Genomic DNA, 23,623 nt, shown 5'->3' with positions numbered 1-23,623 from the left:
CCAGACAGTGCAAGGATCGTTTTTGTTGGTGGCACAGTACTGCAGTGATGTTTAACCAATCTCGATGTCAAGGGGCAAATAGGGTAAGCTTACCCAAATAACACGGACCTCCACAGGCATTTGTTGGTATGCCCTGCCATGCTCTGTCACCACAAACCACAAAGATTCCAGGGGGCAGAGCCTTGGCTGTAGCATTGTTCCATAAAGGAGACACATCTCCCCCTCTTTCTTTTTTTGCACAATTTGACCAAACTCTGACGCTCCATAAGCACCAAACGCTGTCCCGTTGGTCACGTGCACAAAATCCAACTGACCCTGAAAGGTATCATTCCACCCACAATAAGTACCATAAACCTGTGGGGTGGGTTAACACCCTTTTCTGAAGACAAAAGAACAAAGCAGGGGGGAGGGCTTGAGGGTACTTTACCTTCAGTATCACAGCATCACAGTATAACTTAGATTGGAAAGGACCTCGAGGATCATCGAGTCCAACCTATCAACACAGACCCCATGACTAGACCATGGCACCAAGTGCCACGTCCAATCTCCTCTTGAACGCCTCCAGGGATGGGGACTCCACCACCTCCCTGGGCAGCCCGTTCCAATGATGAATGACTCGCTCGGTGAAGAACTTCCTCCTCACCTCGAGTCTAAACCTCCCCTGGCACAGCTTGAGACTGTGTGCCCTTGTTCTGGTGCTGGTTGCCTGGGAGAAGAGACCAACCCCCTCCTGGCCACAATCACCCCTCAGGTAGTTGTAGAGGGCAATGAGGTCACCCCTGAGCCTCCTCTTCTCCAGGCTAAACAATCCCAGCTCCCTCAGCCTCTCCTCACAGGGCTGTGTTCAAGGCCTCTCCCCAGCCTTGTTGCCCTTCTCTGGACACGTTCAAGAGTCTCAATGTCCTTAAACTGAGGGGCCCAGAACTGGACACAGGACTCAAGGTGTGGCCTAACCAATACAGAGTCCAGGGGCACAATGACTTCCCTGCTTCTGCTGGCCACATTATTCCTAATGCAGGCCAGGATGCCCTTGGCCTTCTTGGCCACCTGGGCACACTGCTGGCTCATATTCAGGTGGCTGTCGATCAGCACCCCCAGGTCCCTCTCTGTTTGGGAGCTCTCAGCCACTCTGCCCCCAGCCTGTAGCTCTGCCTGGGATTGCCGTAGCCAAAGTGCAGCCCCTGGCACTTGGACTTGTTGAATGCCATCCCATTGGACTCTGCCCATCTGTCCAGTTGGTTGAGGTCCCTCTGCAGAGCCTTTCTACCCTCTAACTGACCAACATCTGCTCCTAACTTGGTGTCATCTGCAAACTTGCTGATGACTGACTCGACCCCCTCATCCAGATCATCAATGAAGATGTTGAAGAGGACAGGGCCCAGCACTGATCCCTGGGGCACACCACTGGTGGCTGGCCGCCAGCTGGCTGTGGCACCATTCACCACCACTCTCTGGGCTCAGCCTCCAGCCAATTCCTAACCCAGCACAGAGTGTAGTGGTCCAAGCCATGAGCTGACAGCTTAGCCAGCAGTTTGCTGTGGGGGATGGTGTCAAAGGCCTTCTGCAGTCCAGGTAGACCACATCCACAGGCCTCCCCATGTCCACCAGACGGGTCACCTGATCATAGAAGGAGATCAGGTTGGAGAGGCAGGACCTGCCCTTCCTAAATCCATGTTGGCTGGACCTGAGCCCTTGGCCATCCTTCAGGTGTGCAGTGATTGCCCCCAGGATAATCTGCTCCATCATTTTCCCTGGCACTGAGCTCAGGCTGCCAGGCCTGGAGTTTCCAGGTGCCTCCATCCGACCCTTCTTGTGCATGGGGACCACATTGGCCACCTTCAGTCCTCTGGGACCTCTCCAGTGAGCCAGGACTGGAGGAAAATGATGGAGAGCGGCCTGGCCAGCACATCTGCCAACTCTCTCAGCACCCTAGGATGGATCCCATCTGGTCCCATGGACTTGTGAGTGTCCAAGTGGCTCAGCAGGTCCCCAACTAATTCCTCATGGATTACCGGGGCATTACACTGCTCCCTGACCCCATCGCCCAGCTCTGGAGGCCACTCGTCCTGAACTCCTGCCTTGCTGTTAAACATTGAGGCAAAGAAGGCGTTCAGGACCTCAGCCTTTTCCTCATCTTCGGTCACCATGTTCCCCTCCAGGTCTGTAGCGGTTTGAGCCTTAACTGCGAGTTAAAAGCTCAAATGGGGAAAAGGCTGAGAATCTCTTCCCCACTTCCCCCCCACCTCCTCCCTCCAAACAGGGAGAGGAGGGGAAAAAAAAAAGGGTAAGGAGCAAATCCACTAAGCAACAATCTGGAGTCAGCTTGGAAGTAGAGAGGCAAATAATTTTTTTTCTTCAAAATATATATATATATAGCAATAACAGGGAAAAAGGTTCACAAGGGCAAGGAACAAGAATGGATGGGAGGGGGATAGAAAAAGAATAATACAAAACCAGTCTTTCTCTGAGGAGGCGCAGAGGCAGCAGGGAGGAGGATCAGGTCCGGCCACATGGCTGAGGATCAGGAGAGCAGCTGCAGTAGCTCTCATCCAGCAGAGGCAGGAGCCAAAAAGGAGATCCAACAGCTATGAGGTCCTGCTTTTTATACCCTTGCCAGGCAGGGAGGGGGGAGTGGAACAGACTCAGCTTTCCTAGGGGGGAGACGCCCTTCAGGGAGTGTAAAGTACCCGCAAGCCCTCCACCCTGCTTTCTTCTTTTGTTTTCAGAAAAAGGTGTTAACCCACCACAATCCACCCCTCTGTTCCACTTCCTCTCTCCTGCCACAGCCCCTTTATGTGATTTTGACACATGGTATTTGAATCCTTGGTGCAAGTCTCTTGCTATCCCGGCTTGCTCTCTCCCAGGGCAGTCTCTCTCTCTGCTGATGGTCACTGTAGGTGGTGCTTGAACTGGGCAGGCATGTGGAGAAGAGTCAGGAATCAGTCTGTCTTTGAAAGGGAAAGGAAAAAGTCAGGAACAGTCTGTTGCTGTATGGACATAGGGAACAGTCCGTTGCCGTAGGGACATCAGGAATGGGTACAGGTGAGATGATGCTCTTTGGGTTGGTGTGCAGTGGGTACGTTGGGTCCTGGATGCTGGGCTGGTATTAAACTAGGATGGAGAAACTTAGAACAACTTATAACTATTCACATAATTACATTGATGAGTGTTGCCTCCTCTGAGTTCATCCTCTCTCAGCCAGAGTCACGTTCTGCTGTGGGATACACTGAATGTCCCCAGTTTCTAACATAACCCAGTACATGTGACCAGGCCCCTCAGCCGAGACCACCCCTCGGGTTGGTTTGCCCCCACCAGCAGCAGGGAAAACCCACACTGACTTCCCCAGCAGGTTCTTCTCAGCAATCACAGGAACTCCATCTCCATCCACTGTTTGCAGCAGGTCGGACTGGGCAGGACCAGCTCGGTTCACAGATCCTCTGCTGTTCACTAACCAAGTGGCTTGAGCTAGGTGCTTTTCCCAGTTCCTGAAGGTTCCACCCCCCATGGCTTTTAGGGTGGTCTTTAGCAAGCCATTGTAGCGCTCGACCTTCGCTGCAGCTGGTGCATGGTATGGGATGTGGTAAATCCACTCAATCCCATGTTCCTTTGCCCAGTCCCTTATGATATGGTTCCTGAAGTGGGTTCCATTGTCTGATTCAATCCTCCCGGGGGTGCCGTGTCTCCACAGGATATGTCTCTCTAGGCCCAGGATGGTGTTGCGAGCAGTGGCATGAGGAACTGGATAGGTCTCCAGCCACCCTGTACTTGCCTCCACCATGGTCAGTACGTACTGCTTGCCACTGTGAGACCGAGGAAGGGTGATGTAGTCGATCTGCCAGGCCTCTCCATATTTATATTTCGACCATCTCCCCCCATACCACAGAGGCTTCATGCGCTTGGCCTGCTTGATGGCAGCACAGATGTCACACTCATGGATGACCTGTGAGATGGCCTCCATAGAGATGTCCACAGCTCTGTCCTGAGCCCACCGGTATGTGGCATCTCTCCCTTGGTGGCCAGAAGTGTCATGGGCCCAGCGAGCTAAGAACAGCTCGCCCTTGTGTTCCCAGTCCAAGTCTATTTGGGAGATCTTAGCAGCCAGGTCTGCTTGGTGGTTGTGCTTGTGCTCCTCTGTGGCTCTGCTCTTGGGGATGTGTGCATCGATGTGCCGTACCTTGGTTGGCAGCCTGTCCAGGCGGGCGGCGATATCTTGCCACAGGTCAGCGGCCCAAACAGGCTTCCCTTTTCTCTGCCACCCGTTCCTCCTCCATTCCTTCAGCCACCCCCACAAGGCGTTGGCTACCATCCAGGAGTCAGTGTAGAGGTACAGCACTGGCCAGTTCTCTCGTTCTGCTATATCCAGGGCCAGCTGGACAGCTTTTACCTCTGCGTACTGACTGGATTCACCTTCTCCATCCCTTGCTTCTGCCACTTGCCTTGTTGGGCTCCAGACAGCTGCCTTCCATCTCCGCTTGCTTCCTACAAGCCGGCAGGACCCATCTGTAAATAGAGCATAGCCCTTCTCGTTGTCAGGGAGATCGTTATATGGGGGAGCCTCCTCAGCACAGGTCACTGTCTGCTCTGGTGGCATTCCAAAGTCAGCACCCTCTGGCCAGTTGGTGATCACTTCCACTATGCCAGGGTGTTCGAAGTTCCCCATCCGAGCTCGCTGAGTTATCAGGGCCATCCACTTACTCCAGGTAGCATCTGTGGCATGATGTGGGCTTGAGCCTCTCCCTTTGAACATCCAGGTCAGGACTGGAAGTCTCGGAGCTAGAAATAGAGGTGACTCAGTCCCAATTACCTCAGAGGCAGCCCGGACGCCCTCATAGGCAGCTAGGATTTCCTTCTCTGTCGCGGTGTAGTTGGCCTCAGAGCCTTTGTACCCCTTACTCCAGAAACCTAGGGGCCTGCCCCTGGTTTCACCAGGAGCCTTCTGCCACAAGCTCCATGTAGGACCATTCTCACCAGCCGCAGTGTACAGCACATTCTTGATCTCTGGCCCAGTTCGAACAGGTCCCAGAGCCATAGCATGGACCACCTCACGTTTGATCTGGTCAAACGCCACCTGCTGCTCAGGTCCCCACACAAAATCATTTTTCTTCCTTGTTACATGGAAGAGAGGCTTCACAATTTGACTGTACCCGGGAATGTGCATTTTCCAGAAGCCCACAAGCCCCCAAAACGACTGTGTCTCTTTCTTGTTCGTGGGCTGCACCATAGTGGCTACCCTGTTCACCACCTCCTGAGGGATGTGGCGACGGCCATCCTGCCATTGAACACCCAGGAACTGGATCTCCCTGGCAGGCCCTTTCACCTTGCTTCTCTTGATGGCAAAGCCAGCCTCCAGCAGGATGTCAATTATCCTCTTACACTTCTGGTAAACTTCCTCTGCTGTCTCACCCCATACAATGATGTCATCAATGAACTGCAGATGCTCAGGAGCTCCACCTTTCTCCAAGGCAGTCTGGATCACCTCATGGCAGATGGTTGAGCTATGGACCCAGCCCTGAGGTAACCGATTCCATTGATACTGTACTCCCCTCCAGGTGAAAGCAAACTGTGGCCGGCATTCTTCTGCAATGGGAATGGAGAAAAAGGCATTAGCAATGTCAGTTGTGGCATACCACTTGGCCGCCTTCGATTCCAGCTCGTACTGGAGCTCCAGCATGTCCGGCACGGCAGCGCTGATCGGAGGAGTCACTTCATTCAGGCCACGGTAGTCCACAGTCAGTCTCCATTCCCCATTTGCCTTCCGCACTGGCCATATCGGGCTGTTGAAGGGGGAGTGAGCCTTGCTGATCACGCTCTGGCTCTCCAGTCGTCGAATCAGTTGGTGTATGGGGTGCAGAGAGTCTCTGTTGGTCCTGTATTGCCTGCGATGTACTATGCGAGAGGCAATAGGTAACTTCAAATCCTGCACCTTATGGCTGCCCACTACGGAGGGGTCATCCGAAAGCTCGGGCATGGTGGACAGCTGTTCTTTGCCTGCAGTCTCCACAGCTGCCACCCCAAACGCCCACTTGTGCCCCCTAGGGTCCTTGAAGCATCCCTCCTGCAGAAAGTCAATGCCAAGAATGCAAGGTGCATCTGGACCAGTCACTATGTCGTGCTTTCCCCATTCATTCCCGGTCAGGCTTATCTCAGCTTGCAGTACAGTCAAGTCTTGTGAGCCTCCTGTGACTCCTTGAATGCTTATGGACTCAGCCCCTTTGTACCCCGATGGTATCAGGATGCATTGGGCCCCTGTGTCCACCAGAGCTCGGTACTTCAGGGCTTCTGAAGTGCCAGGCCATTTCACGTACACATCCCAGTATACTCTGTTATCCCTGGCCTCCACCTGGCTGGAGGTAGGGCACCTCTAATGCTGGTGGCAATGTCCACACTTGTCACATGGTCCTGTGTTACTAGGGGAAGGGTCTCTTGAGCGAGAGGGACCACTCCAGGAAACTGGGGCAGCTCTTCTCCTAGATGAGTTATCCCCGTGATGCCCACCTTGCAGTTCCCGCACCCTGTTCCAGAGGGCAGAGGTGGGTTGGCCATGCCAGGTGTCCATGTCCTCTCCATGGTCACAGAGGAACCTCCACAGAGACCCCCTTGACATTCCCCAATTGGCTTGGGGTGATCTCCTAGGGGAAGGTCGCCTGTTCCTGATTGCTGAAACCTGGACCCATTCTGAAGGAGAAGGGGAAAAGGAGGCATTGCTCCCCTTTTTCAGTTCAGACATGGAGGTCTTGATCTCTTTGACAATGTCTTTAGCCATAGTTTCTATGGCTGAGATCAGGGGTTTCTGATTTACGCTGTCCTCATATTCCCTTAAATCATTGGCAAACTCACAGACAGTTTTAGGACTTCCATCCTGTCCAGTCAAGAGTATCCCTCCTAATGTGTGAGCATATTTCTGAGGAGCACCCTGGGTGAGTTTCTTTACGAAGGGCCGTCTCATGGGCACCTCATCTGGGTCTGAAGGGAGCTGGCCATCCCCATAAATTATTTCCATCACGGCCATCTGCCTCAGATACCGAATGCCCTGTTCCATAGTTGTCCATCTAACTGGGGCCCAGGGCAGGTCATCTCTTGAGCGGTACCGGCTCTTGATGGCGTTCAGAATCCGGGCCCAGAGAGTGTGTATTCCATCAAGTTTGGCTAGCTCCTTGTCCAGACCAGCATCACGAGTCAGGGAGCCTAAAAGCTTTGCCTCCCTCTTATCCAGGTCCACTGTGTCCACCCCCTCGTCCCAGCATCTCAGGGCCCAGCTTAGTATTGGCTCACCCTCTTTCCTGGCGTAGTCCAGATGAGTTTGCCTTAGTTCCTTTCTGGGCAGCGATGTAACAGTTATTTCCTGGTCTGAATCATCTTCATCCACCGCTGGATTCTGTGAGGTGCTGGGGCCTGCTGAGGTTCCTTCCTCACCATCCATGCTTGGCGATGATTTTTGATTTCTTTTCCTGCGTGTGGTGACCGGTGCTAGAGAGACTGCATTGGCAGGAGCATCAGGGGTCAACTGTGGGACTGCTGGTGGTGGGGCAAACCCTTGTGCCTGGGGCTCAGGCTGAGAGCTGGCACAGTCATTACAACCCGACCCCTCCCTCTTTGTGTCTACAGAGTGCTTACAATGCCCACAGCAGACACGCCCCCAGTCATTAAAGAGCACAAAGGAGTGTGTTATCACCCTCCAAACAGCTCTTAATGGCTTAGCTAGTCCTCCACCCAACACGGTCCCAGCAAATGCCACTATAAGGACTACATTTAGGCATATGGAGCATATTGCAACGTAGAGCAATTTTCCATCACAGGCACTTTTATCTACACCATTGGTTTCATAACTTGCTTCAGGAAAGTTTCCTATGTTAGAAAAGTTACCACTGACAGTGAAATTCAATGAATTCAAGAGATACATGCCTAACTTAATTGGTAAAGTTTTTATCCACTTGATCAGCATCTCTATCATTAACCACACCACGTGGTAAGTTATTAATTTGTAGATGTGGGTCCAAAAGATCCAGCCAAAAGCCCATGAAAAGGCTTGGACCATCAGGTTCTTTAAAATTGCCATTTCTACTTCAAGCTCCTTTTTCAGAAAAAAGTATTGCTTTCCCAATACAAGATCAATTTCCAAGCCCCACGTTGGAGGCGCCAAAAATTGTAGTGGTTTGAGCCTTAACTGAGAGTTAAAAGCTCAAATGGGGAAAAGGCTGAGAATCTCTTCCCCACTTCCCCCCCACCTCCTCCCTCCAAACAGGGAGAGGAGGGAAAAAAAAAAGGTAAGGAGCAAACCCACTAAGCAACAATCTGGAGTCAGCTTGGAAGTAGAGAGGCAAGTAATTTTTTTTTTCCTTCAAAATATATATATATATATATATATAGCAATAACAGGGAAAAAAAAGGTTCACAAGGGCAAGGAACAAAAATGGATGGGAGGGGGATAGAAAAAGAATAATACAAAACCAGTCTTTCTCTGAGGAGGCGCAGAGGCAGCAGGGAGGAGGATCAGGTCTGGCCACGTGGCTGAGGATCAGGAGAGCAGCTGCAGTAGCTCTCATCCAGCAGAGGCAGGAGCCAAAAAGGAGATCCAACAGCTATGAGGTCCTGCTTTTTTTATACCCTTGCTGGGCAGGGAGGGGGGAGTGGAACAGACTCAGCTTTCCTAGGGGGGAGACGCCCTTCAGGGAGTGTAAAGTACCCGCAAGCCCTCCACCCTGCTTTCTTCTTTTGTTTTCAGAAAAAGGTGTTAACCCACCACAGAGGCAGCACTCTGTGAGGCAGCACCAGGCATAGAACTAGCTGGTAGCTGTACTGTGCGAATTACAGTATCACAGTATCGCTTAGGTTGGAAAGGACCTCGAGGATCATCGAGTCCAACCTATCAACACAGACCCCATGACTAGACCATGGCACCAAGTGCCACGTCCAATCTCCCCTTGAACGCCTCCAGGGTCGATGACTCAACCACCTCCCCAGGCAACCCGCTCCAATGACGAATGACTCGCTCGGTGACTTGCTGGTGCTATAGGGTAATCCATCCGTCCCTCCTGTAGCACCCGGAGGTGGGGGAGGAGGTCCTAACCGCGATTGTGCCTTTTGCTCAGCTGCATATTGCTGCAAACAATTCACAACAGCACGCCATGGCTTTGCTAATTTCTTAGAGGTTTTGTCCTCATCTAACACTCCTTCCCAAAACTTACCTCCTAACTTATGCCATTCTCCTTCTTCAAAGACGCTATTAGGGTCCTGAAAACACCCTTTAGCAGTACCATAAGCAAACCATCCTGGCAATTCCTTACTAAGGTCTATATCCTTAACATGCTGCTTTTCTAAAGAGCATTTTAACAGCTCATACGCCGCTTGCCTCTCCACATTTACCGTCAGGGCGCGCTGTTTGCAGCTTTTCCTGAGGGTTTCGGCAGCGTTTCTTGGCTGGGTCACTTCTGTAAGTGCCTCCAAGGTGCGGAGCCTCCTTTATTCTCTCTTTCACCTCCTGCGCTGCTGCAGGGCCAAAAAACCCTCACACCGAACCGTGGCCAGGATCGTGTCCTTCAGGAGCAGGGGGGTCCCCTATTCTTCAGGCATAGAGGGGGCCCTGTTTGGGCGCCATTTGTCGCGGTGCGGGAAGCATTTGAACAAACAATCAATATGATTGGTAATCAAGCTTCACTTTACTGTTCAAAAGCAGGGCTTATAAAGCATCTCAGCTAAATATGCACAGGTGTCATTATTCTATTGGCTATTAGTCCAGGGTTACATTATAACATCCAGCCTACTTGCAGTTAGGCCTACCTGCAACTTCACAGCCTCCTTTCTCAGTAGTTCTTTGTTTCACATACACTTTGTTTCACATACTGCTATCTTGTAAGTAACTCTTTCACATGGTGCTATCTGCAAGCACAGTCACAGAGCTGTGGTGGCCTTGCTGCATCAGCACACCAGCTAAGCTGTGAGCAGTAAACAACACAATGGAGTCTGGCCTACACACTCTGTTCAAGCAGCTGTTCCATAGAGCCATGTCCCTGCAACTCAAGCCATTCCTCAACAGGGACAGGTCTGAAGGGGACTGCAGAGCCTGGGCTAGGCAGGGACAGGTCCAGGGGGGCTGCAGAGCCTGGGCTAGGCAGGGCACAGGTCCAGGGGGGGCTGCAGAGCCCGGGCTAGGCAGGGCACAGGTCCAGGGGGGGCTGCAGAGCCCGGGCTAGGCAGGGCACAGGTCCAGGGGGGGCTGCAGAGCATGGGCTAGGCAGGGCACAGGTCCAGGGGGGGCTGCAGAGCCCGGACTAGGCAGGGCACAGGTCCAGGGGGGGCTACAGAGCCCGGGCTAGGCAGGGCACAGGTCCAGGGGGGGTTGCAGAGCCCAGGCTAGGCAGGGCACAAGTCCGGGGCGGGCTGCAGAGCCCGGGCTAGGCAGGGACAGGTCCGGGGGGTGCTGCAGAGGCCGGGCTAGGCAGGGCACAGGTCCAGGGGGGGCTACAGAGGCCGGGCTAGGCAGGGCACAGGTCCAGGGGGGGCTGCAGGTTAGGCAGGGACAGGTCCAGGGGGGGCTGCAGAACCCGGGCTAGGTAGGGACAGGTCCGGGGGTGCTGCAGAGCCCAGGCTAGGCAGGGACAGGTCCGGGGGGGGGGGTGGTGCTGCAGAGCCCGGGCTAGGCAGGGACAGGTCCAGGGGGGGCTGCAGACGCCGGGCTAGGCAGGGACAGCCCCCGGGGAGACCTCCGCGCCTGCCGCCGGCCCCATCCCGCTGCCCGCCGGCGTTGCCATGGTGCGGGCTGGGCACAACAGCCGGGCAGAGGCGGATGAAGGCACTGGGAGCTGCGGCTGAAGCCTGTCCTGGAGGTCTGTGGAAGGCTGCGGGGGTGGTGCGGTGGCCGAGAGGCAGCGGTGCGCCCCGGGAGGGGTCCCGGGCTGCCCCGTCCAGGGTCAGGGCTGCGCCTGCTCCTCGCCGCCCGCCGCTCTCAGGTCAGCCTGACCGCCGGAAGGGAGCGGAGGAGCAGCCCCCAGGCTCCCGGCGGCGGCAACAGAGAACAGCTCTGTCCTTGGAGACTGCTGACTGCCGCAGAGCTCCCGCTCCCTCCAAGGCCCCTGCGGGGCAGCCAGGCGCAGGCAGCTCCTCTCCCCGCGGCGTGGGTCAGCGGCCGGCGCCCGGTGGATCTCCGGAGCTGCTCCGCGGCTGGCAGCACCCCGGGCGGCACAGGGAGCACAGCATTGATCTGGGCATGGGAAACAGGGGATGCCCCACGACCCGAGGCTGAGCACGGGGCTGTCCTGTGCCCTGCTGAGCCGAGCTGCCTGCGCCCTGCCAGCCCCCCCCGCGCTCTGTGCCTCCAGCAGCTCAGCTACCAAGGCCAGCGCAGGCTCAGCCGCAGCCTTCAGCCTTTGCTGGCCCACTTGTGGCTGCTTCAGCCAGGCTCCTGCCCTGCATCACCGCGGCCAAAGTGCCACCCTTGAGTTCCCTCTGCTGTGTGCCCTCCTGCAGTGCCCAGGAGGAAGGAGCATGGAGGTCCTGGAGGAGAAGGTGGAAGAGGAGCAAAGAGAAGCAGAGCTGAAGGCTTTGGAGATCAGTGGCAGCCTGCAGGGTGTGGAGAGGGAGGCTTCTGTGGAACCAGCCTGCACCCCAAGTGATGTGCAGTAAGTACAGGGCCACAGAGTTGCTTGGGGTGCAAAAGCCTCTGAGGGCATCAGGTTCAACCTTCCACCCAGCACCACCATGCCCCAGAGGGCCACATCTGCTCAGTTCTGCAACCCCTCCAGGCATGGGGACTCCACCACCACCTCCCTGGGCAGCCTCTGCCAGCCCCTGACCACTCTTTTTCTCCTCATGCCCAGCCTAAGCCTCCCCTGGAGCAGCTTGGGGCCATTTTTAATTGCAGTGTCCTTAGCTGCCTGGGGGAAGAGGCCAACACCAGCCTCACTCCAGCCTCCTTCCAGGCACCTGTGGGGAGCAGCAAGGTCTCCTTCTGGTCTCCTCTTCTCCAGGCTAAGCACCCCCAGCTCTCTCAGCCTCTCCCCCTAAGACCTGCTCCCCAACCCCCTCACCAGCTTTGTTGCCCCTCTCTGCCCCCACTCCAGCACCCCAGTGTCTGTTGTATGCTGTGGTGCCCTAGCTGGCTGCAGCACCCCAGGTGTTGGCAGCCCCTGGGATGGGCAGGGCTGATCCCTCGGGGCTCCACGGGGGGGTGGCACATGTGGGTGGTCCCTGTGTACATGGGGGGGGCAGTAAGAGAGCCTGGGGTGTTTGCCCAAGAGTGGGCAATTGTGAGCAAGACAACATAACTCCCTTCATCAGTGCTGATCAGTGCTTCAAGGGGGGGGTGCCAGGAGAGTGGCACCAGGCTGTTGCCAGTGGTGCCCGAGGGGCACAGACTTGAACACCAGGAGTTCCTCTGACACCTGAGGAGCAACTTCAACTTAAGGCTGCTGGAGCAGGCTGCCCAGAGAGGTGGTGGAGACATTCCAGCCCCACCTGGCTGACCCTGCTCTGGCTGACCCTGCTCGGCAGGGGGGGTGGGGGTGGGCTGGATGATACCCAGAGGTCCCTTCCAGCCCCTTCCATCCTGTGACTGCACATTCATTCCTTGCTGCAGCAGGACACTGTGCAAGAGTCTCTGAGTGCCTCACCAGCTTCCCATCACTCCAGGGGAGCTTGGCTGTGCCCCCCTGATGTCCTTGGATGCGATCCCCAGGCTCCCCCCCGCCGGAGCCCCTGGCCGCACCGTGCCTCAGCCACCGCCAGCTTTCCACTTGTGTCTCTCTGCCTCCTCCTGCCCCAGGAGCCCTTTTGACTGGAGCTCCGTGGACACATCCCAGTTGCCAGCTTCCTACAGGAGCAATTCTGTGAGGGAAGAGCAGCTGCTGTCCCTGGCTGCCCGTTTCCTGCAGCAGTTCTCCCTCCTCTGCCCTGACCGCAAGCCGCTCCTCCTGTGCCCGGCCAACGAATGCGGCGTGGAGGTATGGGGGGCTGGGGGGCTGGGGGGCTGGGGGGGCTGGGACACCCTGCAGGCCTTGGCTGAATGCAGCCCTTCCTGCCTGGCCAAAGGGAAGAGGAACCTGCTCACAGCACCCTGAGTGAGGCACACAGCACCCTGGGAGCACCCCTGGCTGCCCAAAGGCACCAGGATGTCGTTCTCTGCACACAGTGGTTCAGGGAGTCACAGACTGGGTTGGGGTGGAAGGGACCTCAAAGACCATCCAGTCCCAAGCCCCCTGCCCTGGGCAGGGACCCCTCTCCCCAGCCCAGGCTGCTCAAGGCCTCATCCAGCCTGGCCTGGAACACCTCCAGGCAGAGGGCAGCCACAGCCTCCCTGGGCAGCCTGTGCCAGGCTCTCCCCAGCCTCCCTGCCAACCATTTCTTCCTCCTCTCCACTCTCCATCTGCCCTCTCCTCAAGTTTTAATCCATTGCTCCTCATTCTGTCACTGCAAACCCTTGTCAAAAGTCCCTCCCCAACTCTCCTGGAGCTCCCTTCAGGTCCTGGGAGGCTGCTCTGATGTCACCCTGTAGCCTTCTCTTCTCCAGACTGAAAAGCTCCAAACCCACAGGGGAAGTTCTGCAGCCCTCTGAGCATCTCTGTGGCCTCCTCTGGAGCCTCTCCAGCAGCTCCAGGTCCTCCTTGTGCTGGGGGCTCCTGTAGGGCCTGCAGTGCTCCAGGTGGTGACTCAGGAGAGCAGAGCAGAGGGGCAGAATCCCCTCCCTCGTCCTGCTGGTCACAGGCGGTGCTGCCATGCAGGCTGCAGGCAGCTCACAGCTCTGCTGCTTAGGGGGCAGGAAAGGCCACAGAGACAAAGCCAAAGAGCTGAGGCTCAGCCACAGGGCTGGGCTGTGGCTCCAGGGTGAGGTCTCACTCTGAATTTTGCAGCAGTTGCAAGGAAGGAAGGAAGGGACTGGGGAGGTTTGTGGTCTGGTTTTGCTCAGGACTGGGCCCAAGGTGCACAGCTGCTGCCTGGTGCTGGCCCTGATGCTGGACCCCCAGGCACCTGGGACTGGCACCTTGGCCCAGCTCTCCCCACCACCAGCAACATGCAAGGCAAAAGCTGCTAGAGGCTGGAAGAGCTGGAAGGGGCAGCTGCTGTTTGTCTTGCTGGGAGCTAGGAGAAGAGCTGGAGGAGACCTGGCTGCCTTCTCACAGGCCTCTGGGATGAGCCTCAGGTTCTAGCTGCAGGCTGGGAGGTGGTTCCCCAGTGCCAGGCAGTTTGCACCTCAGAAGATGTGAGGAGGGTTACCATCAGTGCTGCTGATGGACTGACTGACAGGAGGCTCCTGGGGGGTCCTGGCTGCTGCAGCCTCCAGGGATGGCTGTGTGCAGGCTGCCAGGCATCCTGCTGCTGGGTGACCAAAGCTCTCCTGCTGCCCCACAGAAGTTTGTGAGCACCACGCTGAGGCCAACCCTGCTGCCTTATGCAGAGCTCTACAGCTGGGATTCCTGTGCCAGCTTTGTCTCTGATTTCCTCACCATGGAGCCCCTCAAGTGCCCTCTCACACTGGTAAGAAAGGGGCTGCAGACCCATCAGCAACAGCCCCTTCGGCAGGAGCCCTCAGCAGGGCTCCATGTGGAACCCCAGTGGCTGGGATTACCAAACCCTTTCCCCATCATCCCAAAACAATGGGGGGGGGGGGGGGGGGGGGGCAGCAGGGCTGGGGGGGTTCTCCTTCCCTTCTCTGCCCTGCTGAGGCCACTGCAACAATTCTGTGTCCAGCTGTGGGCTCCACAGTTCAGGAGAGACAGGGAGAGGCTCCAACAGAGGCTATGAGGATGATGGAGGGAATGGAACAGCTCTGCTGTGAGGAAGGGCTGAGAGCTTCTCCAGCCAAGCACTGTGGACACAGAGCCACAGAACTCCTTGGGTTGGAAGAGACCTTTAAGGTCATGCAGTCCAACCATGACCCCAGCACTGCCAGCTCACCCCCAAGCCCTGGCCCTCAGCAACCACATCTGCACAGCTCTGAGACCCCTCCAGGGAGAGGGCCTCCAGCACTGCCCTGGGCAGCCTGTCTGAGGGCTTGACAACCCCTCTGGGCAAGCAGTTGTTCCTCCTGGCCAAGCTGAACCTCCCCTGCTGCAGCTTGAGGCCATTTCCTCTTCTCCTGTTGCTTGTTCCTCAGGAGAGGAGACCAACCCCACCGGGCTCCAACCTCCCCTCAGGGAGCTGCAGAGAGCCAGGAGGTCTCCCTCAGCCTCCTCTTCTCCAGGCTGCACACCCCCAGCTCCCTCAGCATGTTCCCTCCTCTTATCTGCTTCCCCACCCTGTGCCCAGGGACCCTCCATGGTCACTTTTTCAATTAGAGGTTGAGCCCAGCCCCAACCTCCCTGCAGCCTCCCCTAAGGGAGCTGCAGAGAGCAAGGAGGTCTCCCTCAGCCTCCTCTGCTCCAGGCTGCTCACCCCCCAGCTCCCTCAGCTGCTCCTCCCTCCCCAGCCCTCTCCTCCAGACCCTTCCCCAGCCCTGTTGCCCTTCCCTGGCCCTGCTGCAGCTCCTCAGTGTCTCGGAGCCAGAGGCCCAAAGCCGGAGGCCGGACTCGAGGCGCAGCCCCCCCGGTGCTGGGCAGGGGCAGACCACCCTCGCTGGCCACACTGCTGCTGACCCAAGCCCTGCTTCTCTCCCTCTCAAGCCCACTTCCCTCTATTCCCCAAGCACCATCCTGAGGTGCCAGCGAGGGAACTGCTTTGACTGCAGCGTGCTGCTGTGCTCCCTGCTGCTGGGGGCTGGCTACGACGCCTACTGCGTGCAGGGCTACGCCTGCCGGGAGCTGTCTGCCCTGGACCAGACTCGGGAGCTGTGCCCCCTGCTCAGCCAGCCACAGCAGGTGAGAGCCCTGGCCATGGGGCAGCATGCAGCCCCCACCCCGCTCCAGAGCAGAGTACAATAAACCAGGTTGGAAGAGACCTCCAAGATCATGGAGTCCAACCTGGCACCCAGCACCATCTGATCAACCCAACCATGGCACCCAGCAGCCCCTCCAGGCTCCTCCTGAGTGCCCCCAGGGCTGAGGACTCCACCACCCCCCCTGGGCAGCACATCCCCAGGGCCAATCTCTCTGGGGAGAACTTTCTCCTAACCTCCAGCCCAAACCTCCCCTGGCACAGCTTGAGACTGTGTCCTCTTGTTCTGGTGCTGGCTGCCTGGGAGAAGAGCCCAACCCCCCACCTGGCTCCAACCTCCCTGCAGGGAGTTGGAGAGAGCAAGAAGCTCTCCCCTGAGCCTCCTCTTCTCCAGGCTAAGCAACCCCAGCTCCCTCAGCCTCTCCTCACAGGGCTGTGCCCCAGACCCCTCCCCAGCTTTGTTGCCCTTCTCTGGGCACCTTCCAGCAGCTCAACCTCTTTCCTAACCTGAGGAGCCCAGAGCTGGACACAGGACTCAAGGGGTGGCCTGAGCAGTGCTGAGCACAGGGCAGGATGAGCTCCCTGCTCCTGCTGGCCACACTGCTCCTGCTGCAGGCCAGGATGCCTTTGGCCCTCTTGGCCCCCTGGGCACACTGCTGGCTCCTGTTCAGCTGCTCTCCACCACTCCCCCCAGGTCCCTCTCTGCCTGGCTGCTCTCAGCCACTCTGCCCCCAGCCTGTAGCACTGCCTGGGGTTGCTGTGGCCAAAGTGCAGCCCCTGGCACTTGGATGTGTTCAATCTCCTGCCCTTGGCCTCTGCCCATCTGCCCAGCCTGGCAAGGTCCCTCTGCAGAGCTCTCCTCCCCTCTCACAGCTCAACTCCTGCCCCCAGCTTGCTGTCAGCTGCAAATTTACTGCTGCTGGACTCCATCCCCTCATCCAGATCATCAATGAAGATGTTAAAGAGCACAGGGCCCAGCACTGCTCCCTGGGGCACAGCACTGGTGCCTGGCTGCCAGCTGGCTGTGGCACCATTCACCACCACTCTCTGGGCTCAGCCTCCAGCCAGTTCCTCACCCAGCTCAGAGTGCTGCTGTCCCAGCCAGGGGCTGACAGCTTGGCCAGCAGTTTGCTGTGGGGTACGGTGGCAAAGGCCTTGCTGCAGTCCAGGCAGACCACATCCACAGCTCTGTGCCCACAGTGGGCTGCAGCCTGCAGCAGGCAGGGCTCTGTGCCTCAAGAGGCTGCTTGGGCTTCACTGAACTCCTGCTGAGCAGCTCCTGTGCTGCACACTGCCAGGGGCTGGGGGGAATCTGTAAGCCACACATTCTCTCCCTCCTCTTGACCTCAGTCACACTCTTGCTTTTGTGGAGGCAGGCAGCAGAAGAGAGGATGGAGAAGTCCCCAAAGTACAGAATGAAAGCCCTGCCACACCTGCAGAAAATGCTTGAGCTTGAGCAGGAGAGCAAGGAGCAGGCAGAGGCTGGAGCTGCCCAAGGGAACAAGGGAAGAGAAGTGGAGAAGGTCCTGGTGAGTTCATACAATCACGGAATGGCTCAGGATGGAAGGGAACTCAGAGATCATCTGCTCCAAGCCCCTGCCATGGGCAGGGACACCTCACCCCACAGCAGGTTGCTCACAGCCACCTCCAGCCTGGCTGCAAACACCTCCAGGCATCAGCAGGAGGCTTCTACCACCTCCCTGGGCAGCCTGGGCCAGGCTCTCACCACCCTCCTGCCCAACAACTTCTTCCTCACAGCCAATCTCCAGCTCCCCACTTCTCCTTTTGCTCCAGCCCCCCCCAGGCCTCTCCCTCCCTCACCCCCTCCAAAGTCCCTCCCGAGCTTTCCTGCAGCCCCCTGCAGCCCCTGGAAGGCCACCAGAAGCTCTCCCTGGAGCCTTCTCCTCTGCAGCCTGCACAACCCCAACTCTCTCAGGCTGTGCTCAGAGCAGAGCAGCTCCAGCCCTCTGCTCAGCCTCCTGGCCCTGCTCTCGACACCTTCCAGCCCCTCCAGAGCCTTCCTGGCACAGAGGCTGCAGAGCTGGGCACAGAGCTGCAGCTGTGGGCTCAGCAGAGTGGAGCAGAGAGGCAGAATCCCCTCCCTGGCCCTGCTGGCCACACTTCTGCTGCTGCAGCCCAGGCTCTGCTTGGCTCTCTGGGCTGCAAGTGCTCCCTGCTGGCTGCTGCTGAGCTTCTCCTCCCCCAGCACCCCCAAGGCCTTTGCTCCAGGGCTGCTCTCCAGCCAGTCCCTACCTGTAAGGTCATTGGGTTGGGCTGAAGTGGCAATAAAATGGAATCATTTCTGCTGTCCCCTGTCCTGCAGGAGGAGGAGATGCCCAGGGCTGACCCTTGGCATGGTCTGAGGGTGCATGCCTGGGTTTTGGTCCTGTCTGGGAAGAGAGAGGTTGCTGAGCCCTTCTTCATCAACCCCTTCACGGGCAGGAGCCACAGCACCCAGGATGAGAACTTCCTGGCATTGAGAGCATCTGGAACCACTGCAACTACTGGGTGAACATGCAGGACTGCAGGCATGGCTGCAAGGTGGGCAGCCCCTGCACACCCCTCTGCCTGGGAGGGGACAGCCAGGCCAGCCTCAGTCGTGGGTCAGGCCAGGCTCAGTGGGGAGCCCAGGCTCCACTCAGTCACTCCCTGTGCTGGCTCTGCTGGTGCTGCTCCAGCCATGGACACTCTGGAACTCCTCCTGGGTACAGAGGCATAAAATGATGGAGCTCTTTGGGTGGGAAAAGCTCTCTGAGCTCATCCAGGGCAAGCAGCAGCCCAACCCCACCCTGGCCACCAAAGCCTGGCCCCAGGTGCCATGGCCACAGGGCTCTGAGACCCCTCCAGCCATGGGGACTCCACCACCTCCCTGGGCAGCCTCTGTGCAGCCTGGCTCCAGCCATGCACAGCTTTAACCCCAGCACTGAGGGCAGTCCTCAGGCTCCTCTGCTCCAAGCCCAGAGCCCCAGCTGCCTCAGCCTGGCCTCACAGGAGAGGTTCCACTGCCTGCAGCAGCTCTGTGCCTCTGGGCTGGAGCTATGGCCACAGGGCTCTGCAGCACCTTCAGCCATGGGGACTCCACCACCTCCCTGGGCAGCCTCTGCCAGGCCCTGAGCCCTCTGCCACCAAAGGAATTGTTCCTCCTCTCCAACCTCAGCCTCCCCTGGCACAACTCCAGGCCAGGTCCTCTCCTTCTCTCTCCTGCTGCTGGGGAGAGGGCAGTGGTGAGCTCCCATTCTGAGGCTGGCTGGACACTCAGCCTCCCCCAGCAGCAGCTTGCCAGGCAGGAGATGTTTGGCTCAAGACAGGCAAACCTTGCTGAGGCTCTTCCCACAGCCCAGCTGCTCCCCAGCTGATGAAGAGTGTGGGTGACAAGGATCTGAGTCAGGGCAGCCTGGCCTGGGGGCTGTGCCTGCCCGGGTGAGGGTGACAGAAACCTTTCCACCAACTTCCTTCCATCTGTGGCAGAGGCACAGGGGAAGGAATCTGCAGCCCTCTAGGCACAGGCAGTGCCTCCATGGTCCCAGCAGCCAGCCCAGGCTGTGACAAACCTGCCTGCTTGAGAGCCAGGCTCTGCCTGCAGCCTCGACCTCCCTGGTGCCAGGGGGCAGAGCACCACAGCCCTGCAGCAGCAGCATGCAGGTTGGTCTCAGGCCCTGTGAGACTGCCCTGCAGCTGAGTGCATTTCTCCTGTGTGCCCCCCTAGGACCTCCTCTTTAACCTGGGGGATGGAATCTGCTGGGAAGCATTCCTCTCCGGGAGCAGCAGGCCTCTCCCAGCTGCTAAGAAGGCAAAGGAGTTCCTGGGGAGAGCTGAGGAGGATCTGGTGAGTGCCCCAAGCCATGGCTCTCCTTCTCAGGGTGCTCTGTGGAGCTGCTGCCTTTGCAGGCTCACACCCAGCTGCCTGCTGCCCTCTCCAGGGCACAGCACTGATGCTCTGCCCAGCTCTGGCTGGCACTGCAGACTCTCTTTACATCTTGGACAGCTCTGATGATCTGCAGTCTGCTCATGCAGCCCAGGAGGCCACCTGCAACCTGGGCTGCAGCCAGAGCAGGGTGGGCAGAGGGCAGCAGAGGGGATCCTGCCCCTGGGCTCTGCTCTGCTCAGACCTCACCTCCAGCTCTGCTGTCCCCAGCAGGAGGAGGCCACAGAGCTGTGGAGGGAGGCCAGAGGAAGCCACAGAGATGCTGCCAGGGCTGGAGCAGCTCTGCTGGGAGCACAGCTGAGGGAGCTGGGGCTGTGCAGCCTGGGGAGGAGAAGGCTCCAGGGGGACCTCAGAGCTGCTGCCAGGAGCTGAAGGGATCCTGCAGGGAGGCTGCAGAGAGACTTTGGCTGAGGGGGTCTGGAGCCAGGCCAGGGGGGAAGGGTTTGGAGCTGAGGTAGAGCAGGGTCAGAGTGGAGCTGAGGAAGAAGTTGCTCAGCAGGAGGGAGCTGAGGCTCTGGCCCAGGCTGCCCAGGGAGGCAGGGAGTTGGAGTAGATGATCTCTGAGGTCCCTTCCAACCTGAGCTATTCTCTAACTGATGGAGCAGGACCCAAAGTGGCCGTTCCAGGTGGCCTCAGGGGCCAGAGCTCTCTGTAGGCTTCCAGTGCATAAACCTTTGGGATGAAATCATTTCAAAGCAATATTTGGATGCATTTTCCCTGCTGGCTCTCCCTGGCTGCTAGGTGAAGTTGTCAACCAAATGTAGAGAGGAAAATGTCCTCTGAGAGACCCCAAAGTGCTGTGGACTGAAGCAAACAGTGACATGCTGCCCCGGGAGGAGGACACAGCCTGATAAAGAAGATGGCAGAAGCAGAGGGGGATGGGGGAGCAGCAGGAGCAGCATGTTCCCTCCTCTTATCTGCTTCCCCAGCCCGTGCCCAGGGAGCAAAGCACTCTCCATGGTCACTTGTTGAATCAGAGAAGTTGGAGGAGGAGAACTCTCTGAGGTCATCCAGGCCAAGCAGCAGCCAGGCCCCAGCCTGGGCACCAAACCCTGTCCCCCAGTGCTATGGCCACAGGGCTCTGGGACACCCTCCAGCCATGGGGACTCCACCACCTCCCTGGGCAGCCTCTGCCAGGCCCTGACCACTCTGCCACCAAAGACATTTTGCCTCCTCTCCAACCTCAGCCTCCCCTGGCACAGCTCCAGGCCAGTTCCTCTCCTTCCATCCCCTGAGCCTGGGGAGCAGAGCCCAGCCCCAACCTCCCTGCAGCCTCCTCTGCTCCAGGCTGAACACCCCTAGGGCCCTCAGCTGCTCCTCCCTCCCCAGTCCTGCTCTCCAGACCCTTCCCCAGCTCTGTTGCCCTTCCCTGGCCCTGATGCAGCTCCTCAGGGTCCTGCTGGGAGTGAGGAGCCCAGAACTGACCCCAGGATTTGGATGCTGCTGTCCTGTCCATCCCTTGTCTAGCCAGAAGGTCACTTCCCTGGGCTTGAGCAGGGCTCTGCCAGCCAGAGTGTGCCTCATCCCTGGAGGTGTTTGCAGCCAGGCTGGAGGTGGCTGTGAGCAACCTGCTGTGGGGTGAGGTGTCCCTGCCCATGGCAGGGGCTTGGAGCTGCCTGAGCCCTGAGCTTCCTCCCAGCCCTGACCATTCTCTGGTTCCCTGATGCAGTGATGTCCTCCTTCCATGTGTGCTGCTTGCCTCTGGCCTCAGGCTGTGTGTGGCCAGCAGAGCTCTCAGGACTGTGCCCCCCCAGGGCTACCACATCCTGGTGTGAGCTGAGCTCTTCTTTGCCTCCCCACACCCTTTGGAAGCCAGCTGGGCAGGGGAGAGAAGCTGCCCCCAGTGCAAACCTCTGCCTCTGTCTCAGCAGGGAAAGGAGGAGGCAGCCAGGAGCTTTGCTATGCCACCATCATGGGTAGCCCAAATTCAGCTCTCTCCCCAAGGTAGGTACCCAGGGCACAGGGGGGACAGGGTCTAATGCCCAGGGTGGTCTTAGCTTGAAGGTGGCCTCAGTGGTCTTGGCTTTCCCACCTGGAACAGGTCTCTGATTCTCTTCTTCCTTTGCCCTTTGCTTGCCCTCCAGGGGCACAGCCCAGACAGGGAACTCCTGGAGGTTCCTTGCTGTAATCCCAAAGTGCAGAGGCTCAGGCACCACAGCAGAGGCTTCCCTTCAAGCAGCAGTAAAACTTTATTGAGTGCCTATGAGAGGCAGAGAAAAGTGAGAGGAGAAAGGGATGAAGTACAGAGAGCAGCCCTGGAGGAAAGGCCTTGGGGGTGCTGGGGGAGGAGAAGCTCAGCAGCAGCCAGCAGGGAGCACTTGCAGCCCAGAGAGCCAAGCAGAGCCTGGGCTGCAGCAGCAGAAGTGTGGCCAGCAGGGCCAGGGAGGGGATTCTGCCTCTCTGCTCCACTCTGCTGAGCCCACAGCTGCAGCTCTGTGCCCAGCTCTGCAGCCTCTGTGCCAGGAAGGCTCTGGAGGGGCTGGAAGGTGTCCAGAGCAGGGCCTGGAGGCTGAGCAGAGGGCTGGAGCTGCTCTGCTCTGAGCACAGCCTGAGAGAGTTGGGGTTGTGCAGGCTGCAGAGGAGAAGGCTCCAGGGAGAGCTTCTGGTGGCCTTGCAGGAGCTGCAGGGGGCTGCAGGAAAGCTGGGGAGGGACTTTGGAGGGGGTGAGGGAGGGACAGGGGTCCGGGACACCACCTCTGAGGGGTCAGGAATCAGGCCTGGGACAGGGAGCCAGCAATGGGCACAGGCAGCCCAGAAGGCCAAGGGCAGCTGAGCTGCCAGTGCCCATTGCCAGCGGTGGGGGGAGAGGATCCTGCCCCTCTGCTCTGGGGTGTGAGGGAGGGACAGGACTGGGGGGGCTGGAGCAAAAGGAGAAGTGGGGAGCTGGAGATTGGCTGTGAGGAGGCTCAGGGGAGACCTCATTGCTCTCTCCAACTCCCTGCAGGGAGGTTGGAGCCAGGTGGGGGTTGGGCTCTTCTCCCAGGCAGCCAGCACCAGAACAAGAGGACACAGTCTCAAGCTGTGCCAGGGGAGGTTTGGGCTGGAGGGGAGGAAGAAATTCTCCCCAGAGAGAGAGACTGGCCCTGGGGATGTGCTGCCCAGGGGGGTGGTGAAGTCCCCATCCCTGGGGTGTCAGAAAGAGCCTGGATGAGGCCCTTGGAGCCATGGCTGAGTTGGTCAGATGGTGCTGGGTTGGGCTGGGTGATCTCTAGGGTCTCTTCCAACCTGGTTTTCCTTTCTCCTTTCCCCTTGCCCCCTTTCCCCTTTCCCCCTTTTCCCTTCCCTTTCCCTTTCCCTTTTCCCTTTCCCTTCCCCTTTCCCCCTTTCCCCCTTTTCCCTTTCCCTTTCCCTTCCCCTTCCCTTTTCCCTTTTGTTCCTTTCCCCTTTCCCCTCTACCCTTTCCCCTTTCCCCTTTCCCCCTTTCCCCTTTCTCCCTTTTCCCTTTTCCATTTCCCTTTTCCCTTTCCCCCTTTCCCCTTTCTCCCTTTTCCCTTTTCCCTTTCCCTTTTCCCTTTCCCTTTCCCTTTCACTTTTCCCTTTTCCCTTTCCCTTTTCCCTTTTCCCTTTCCCTTTCCCTTTCCCTTTCCCTTTCCCTTTCCCTTTCCCTTTCCCTTTCCCTTTCCCTTTCCCTTTCCCTTTCCCTTTCCCTTTCCCTTTCCCTTTCCCCCTTTCCCCTTTCCCCCTTTTCCCTTTCCCCCTTTTCCCTTTCCCTTTCCCTTTTCCCTTTCCCCTTTCCCTTTCCCTTTCCCTTTCCCTTTCTCTTTCCCTTTCCCTTTCCCTTTCCCTTTCCCTTTCCCTTTCCCTTTCCCTTTCCCTTTCCCTTTCCCTTTCCCTTTCCCTTTCCCTTTCCCTTTCCCTTTCCCTTTCCCCTCTCCTCTTTCCCCTCTCCCCTTTCCC

At 58.0% G+C, this 23,623-nt stretch overlaps 1 protein-coding gene and 1 long non-coding RNA gene across 2 annotated transcripts; both read left to right on the top strand.

The window, feature by feature from the left end:
- Nucleotides 1-10,761: 10,761 nt before the first annotated feature.
- On the top strand, nucleotides 10,762-15,848 carry DRC7 (dynein regulatory complex subunit 7). The gene is made up of 5 exons (XM_068168406.1): nucleotides 10,762-10,823; nucleotides 11,464-11,615; nucleotides 12,758-12,935; nucleotides 14,341-14,466; nucleotides 15,591-15,848. The coding sequence occupies exons 2-5, from the start codon at nucleotides 11,482-11,484 to the stop codon at nucleotides 15,846-15,848; spliced, it is 696 nt and encodes a 231-aa protein (XP_068024507.1). The 5' UTR covers nucleotides 10,762-10,823; nucleotides 11,464-11,481.
- Nucleotides 15,849-18,132: 2,284 nt separating this feature from the next.
- Nucleotides 18,133-21,670, top strand: LOC137456763 (uncharacterized). The gene is made up of 3 exons (XR_010991104.1): nucleotides 18,133-18,342; nucleotides 19,508-19,627; nucleotides 21,598-21,670. It is a non-coding gene; the product is annotated as an uncharacterized lncRNA (long non-coding RNA).
- The last annotated feature ends 1,953 nt before the right edge of the window (nucleotides 21,671-23,623 follow it).

This window comes from Melanerpes formicivorus, unplaced genomic scaffold, assembly GCF_026170545.1.
Source record: "Melanerpes formicivorus ecotype bairdi unplaced genomic scaffold, bMelFor1.0.p_v2 SCAF_137, whole genome shotgun sequence".
Lineage (NCBI taxonomy): Eukaryota > Metazoa > Chordata > Aves > Piciformes > Picidae > Melanerpes > Melanerpes formicivorus.
Note: the sequence above shows the minus strand (reverse complement) of the source record. Positions and strands in the feature narration are given on the sequence as shown.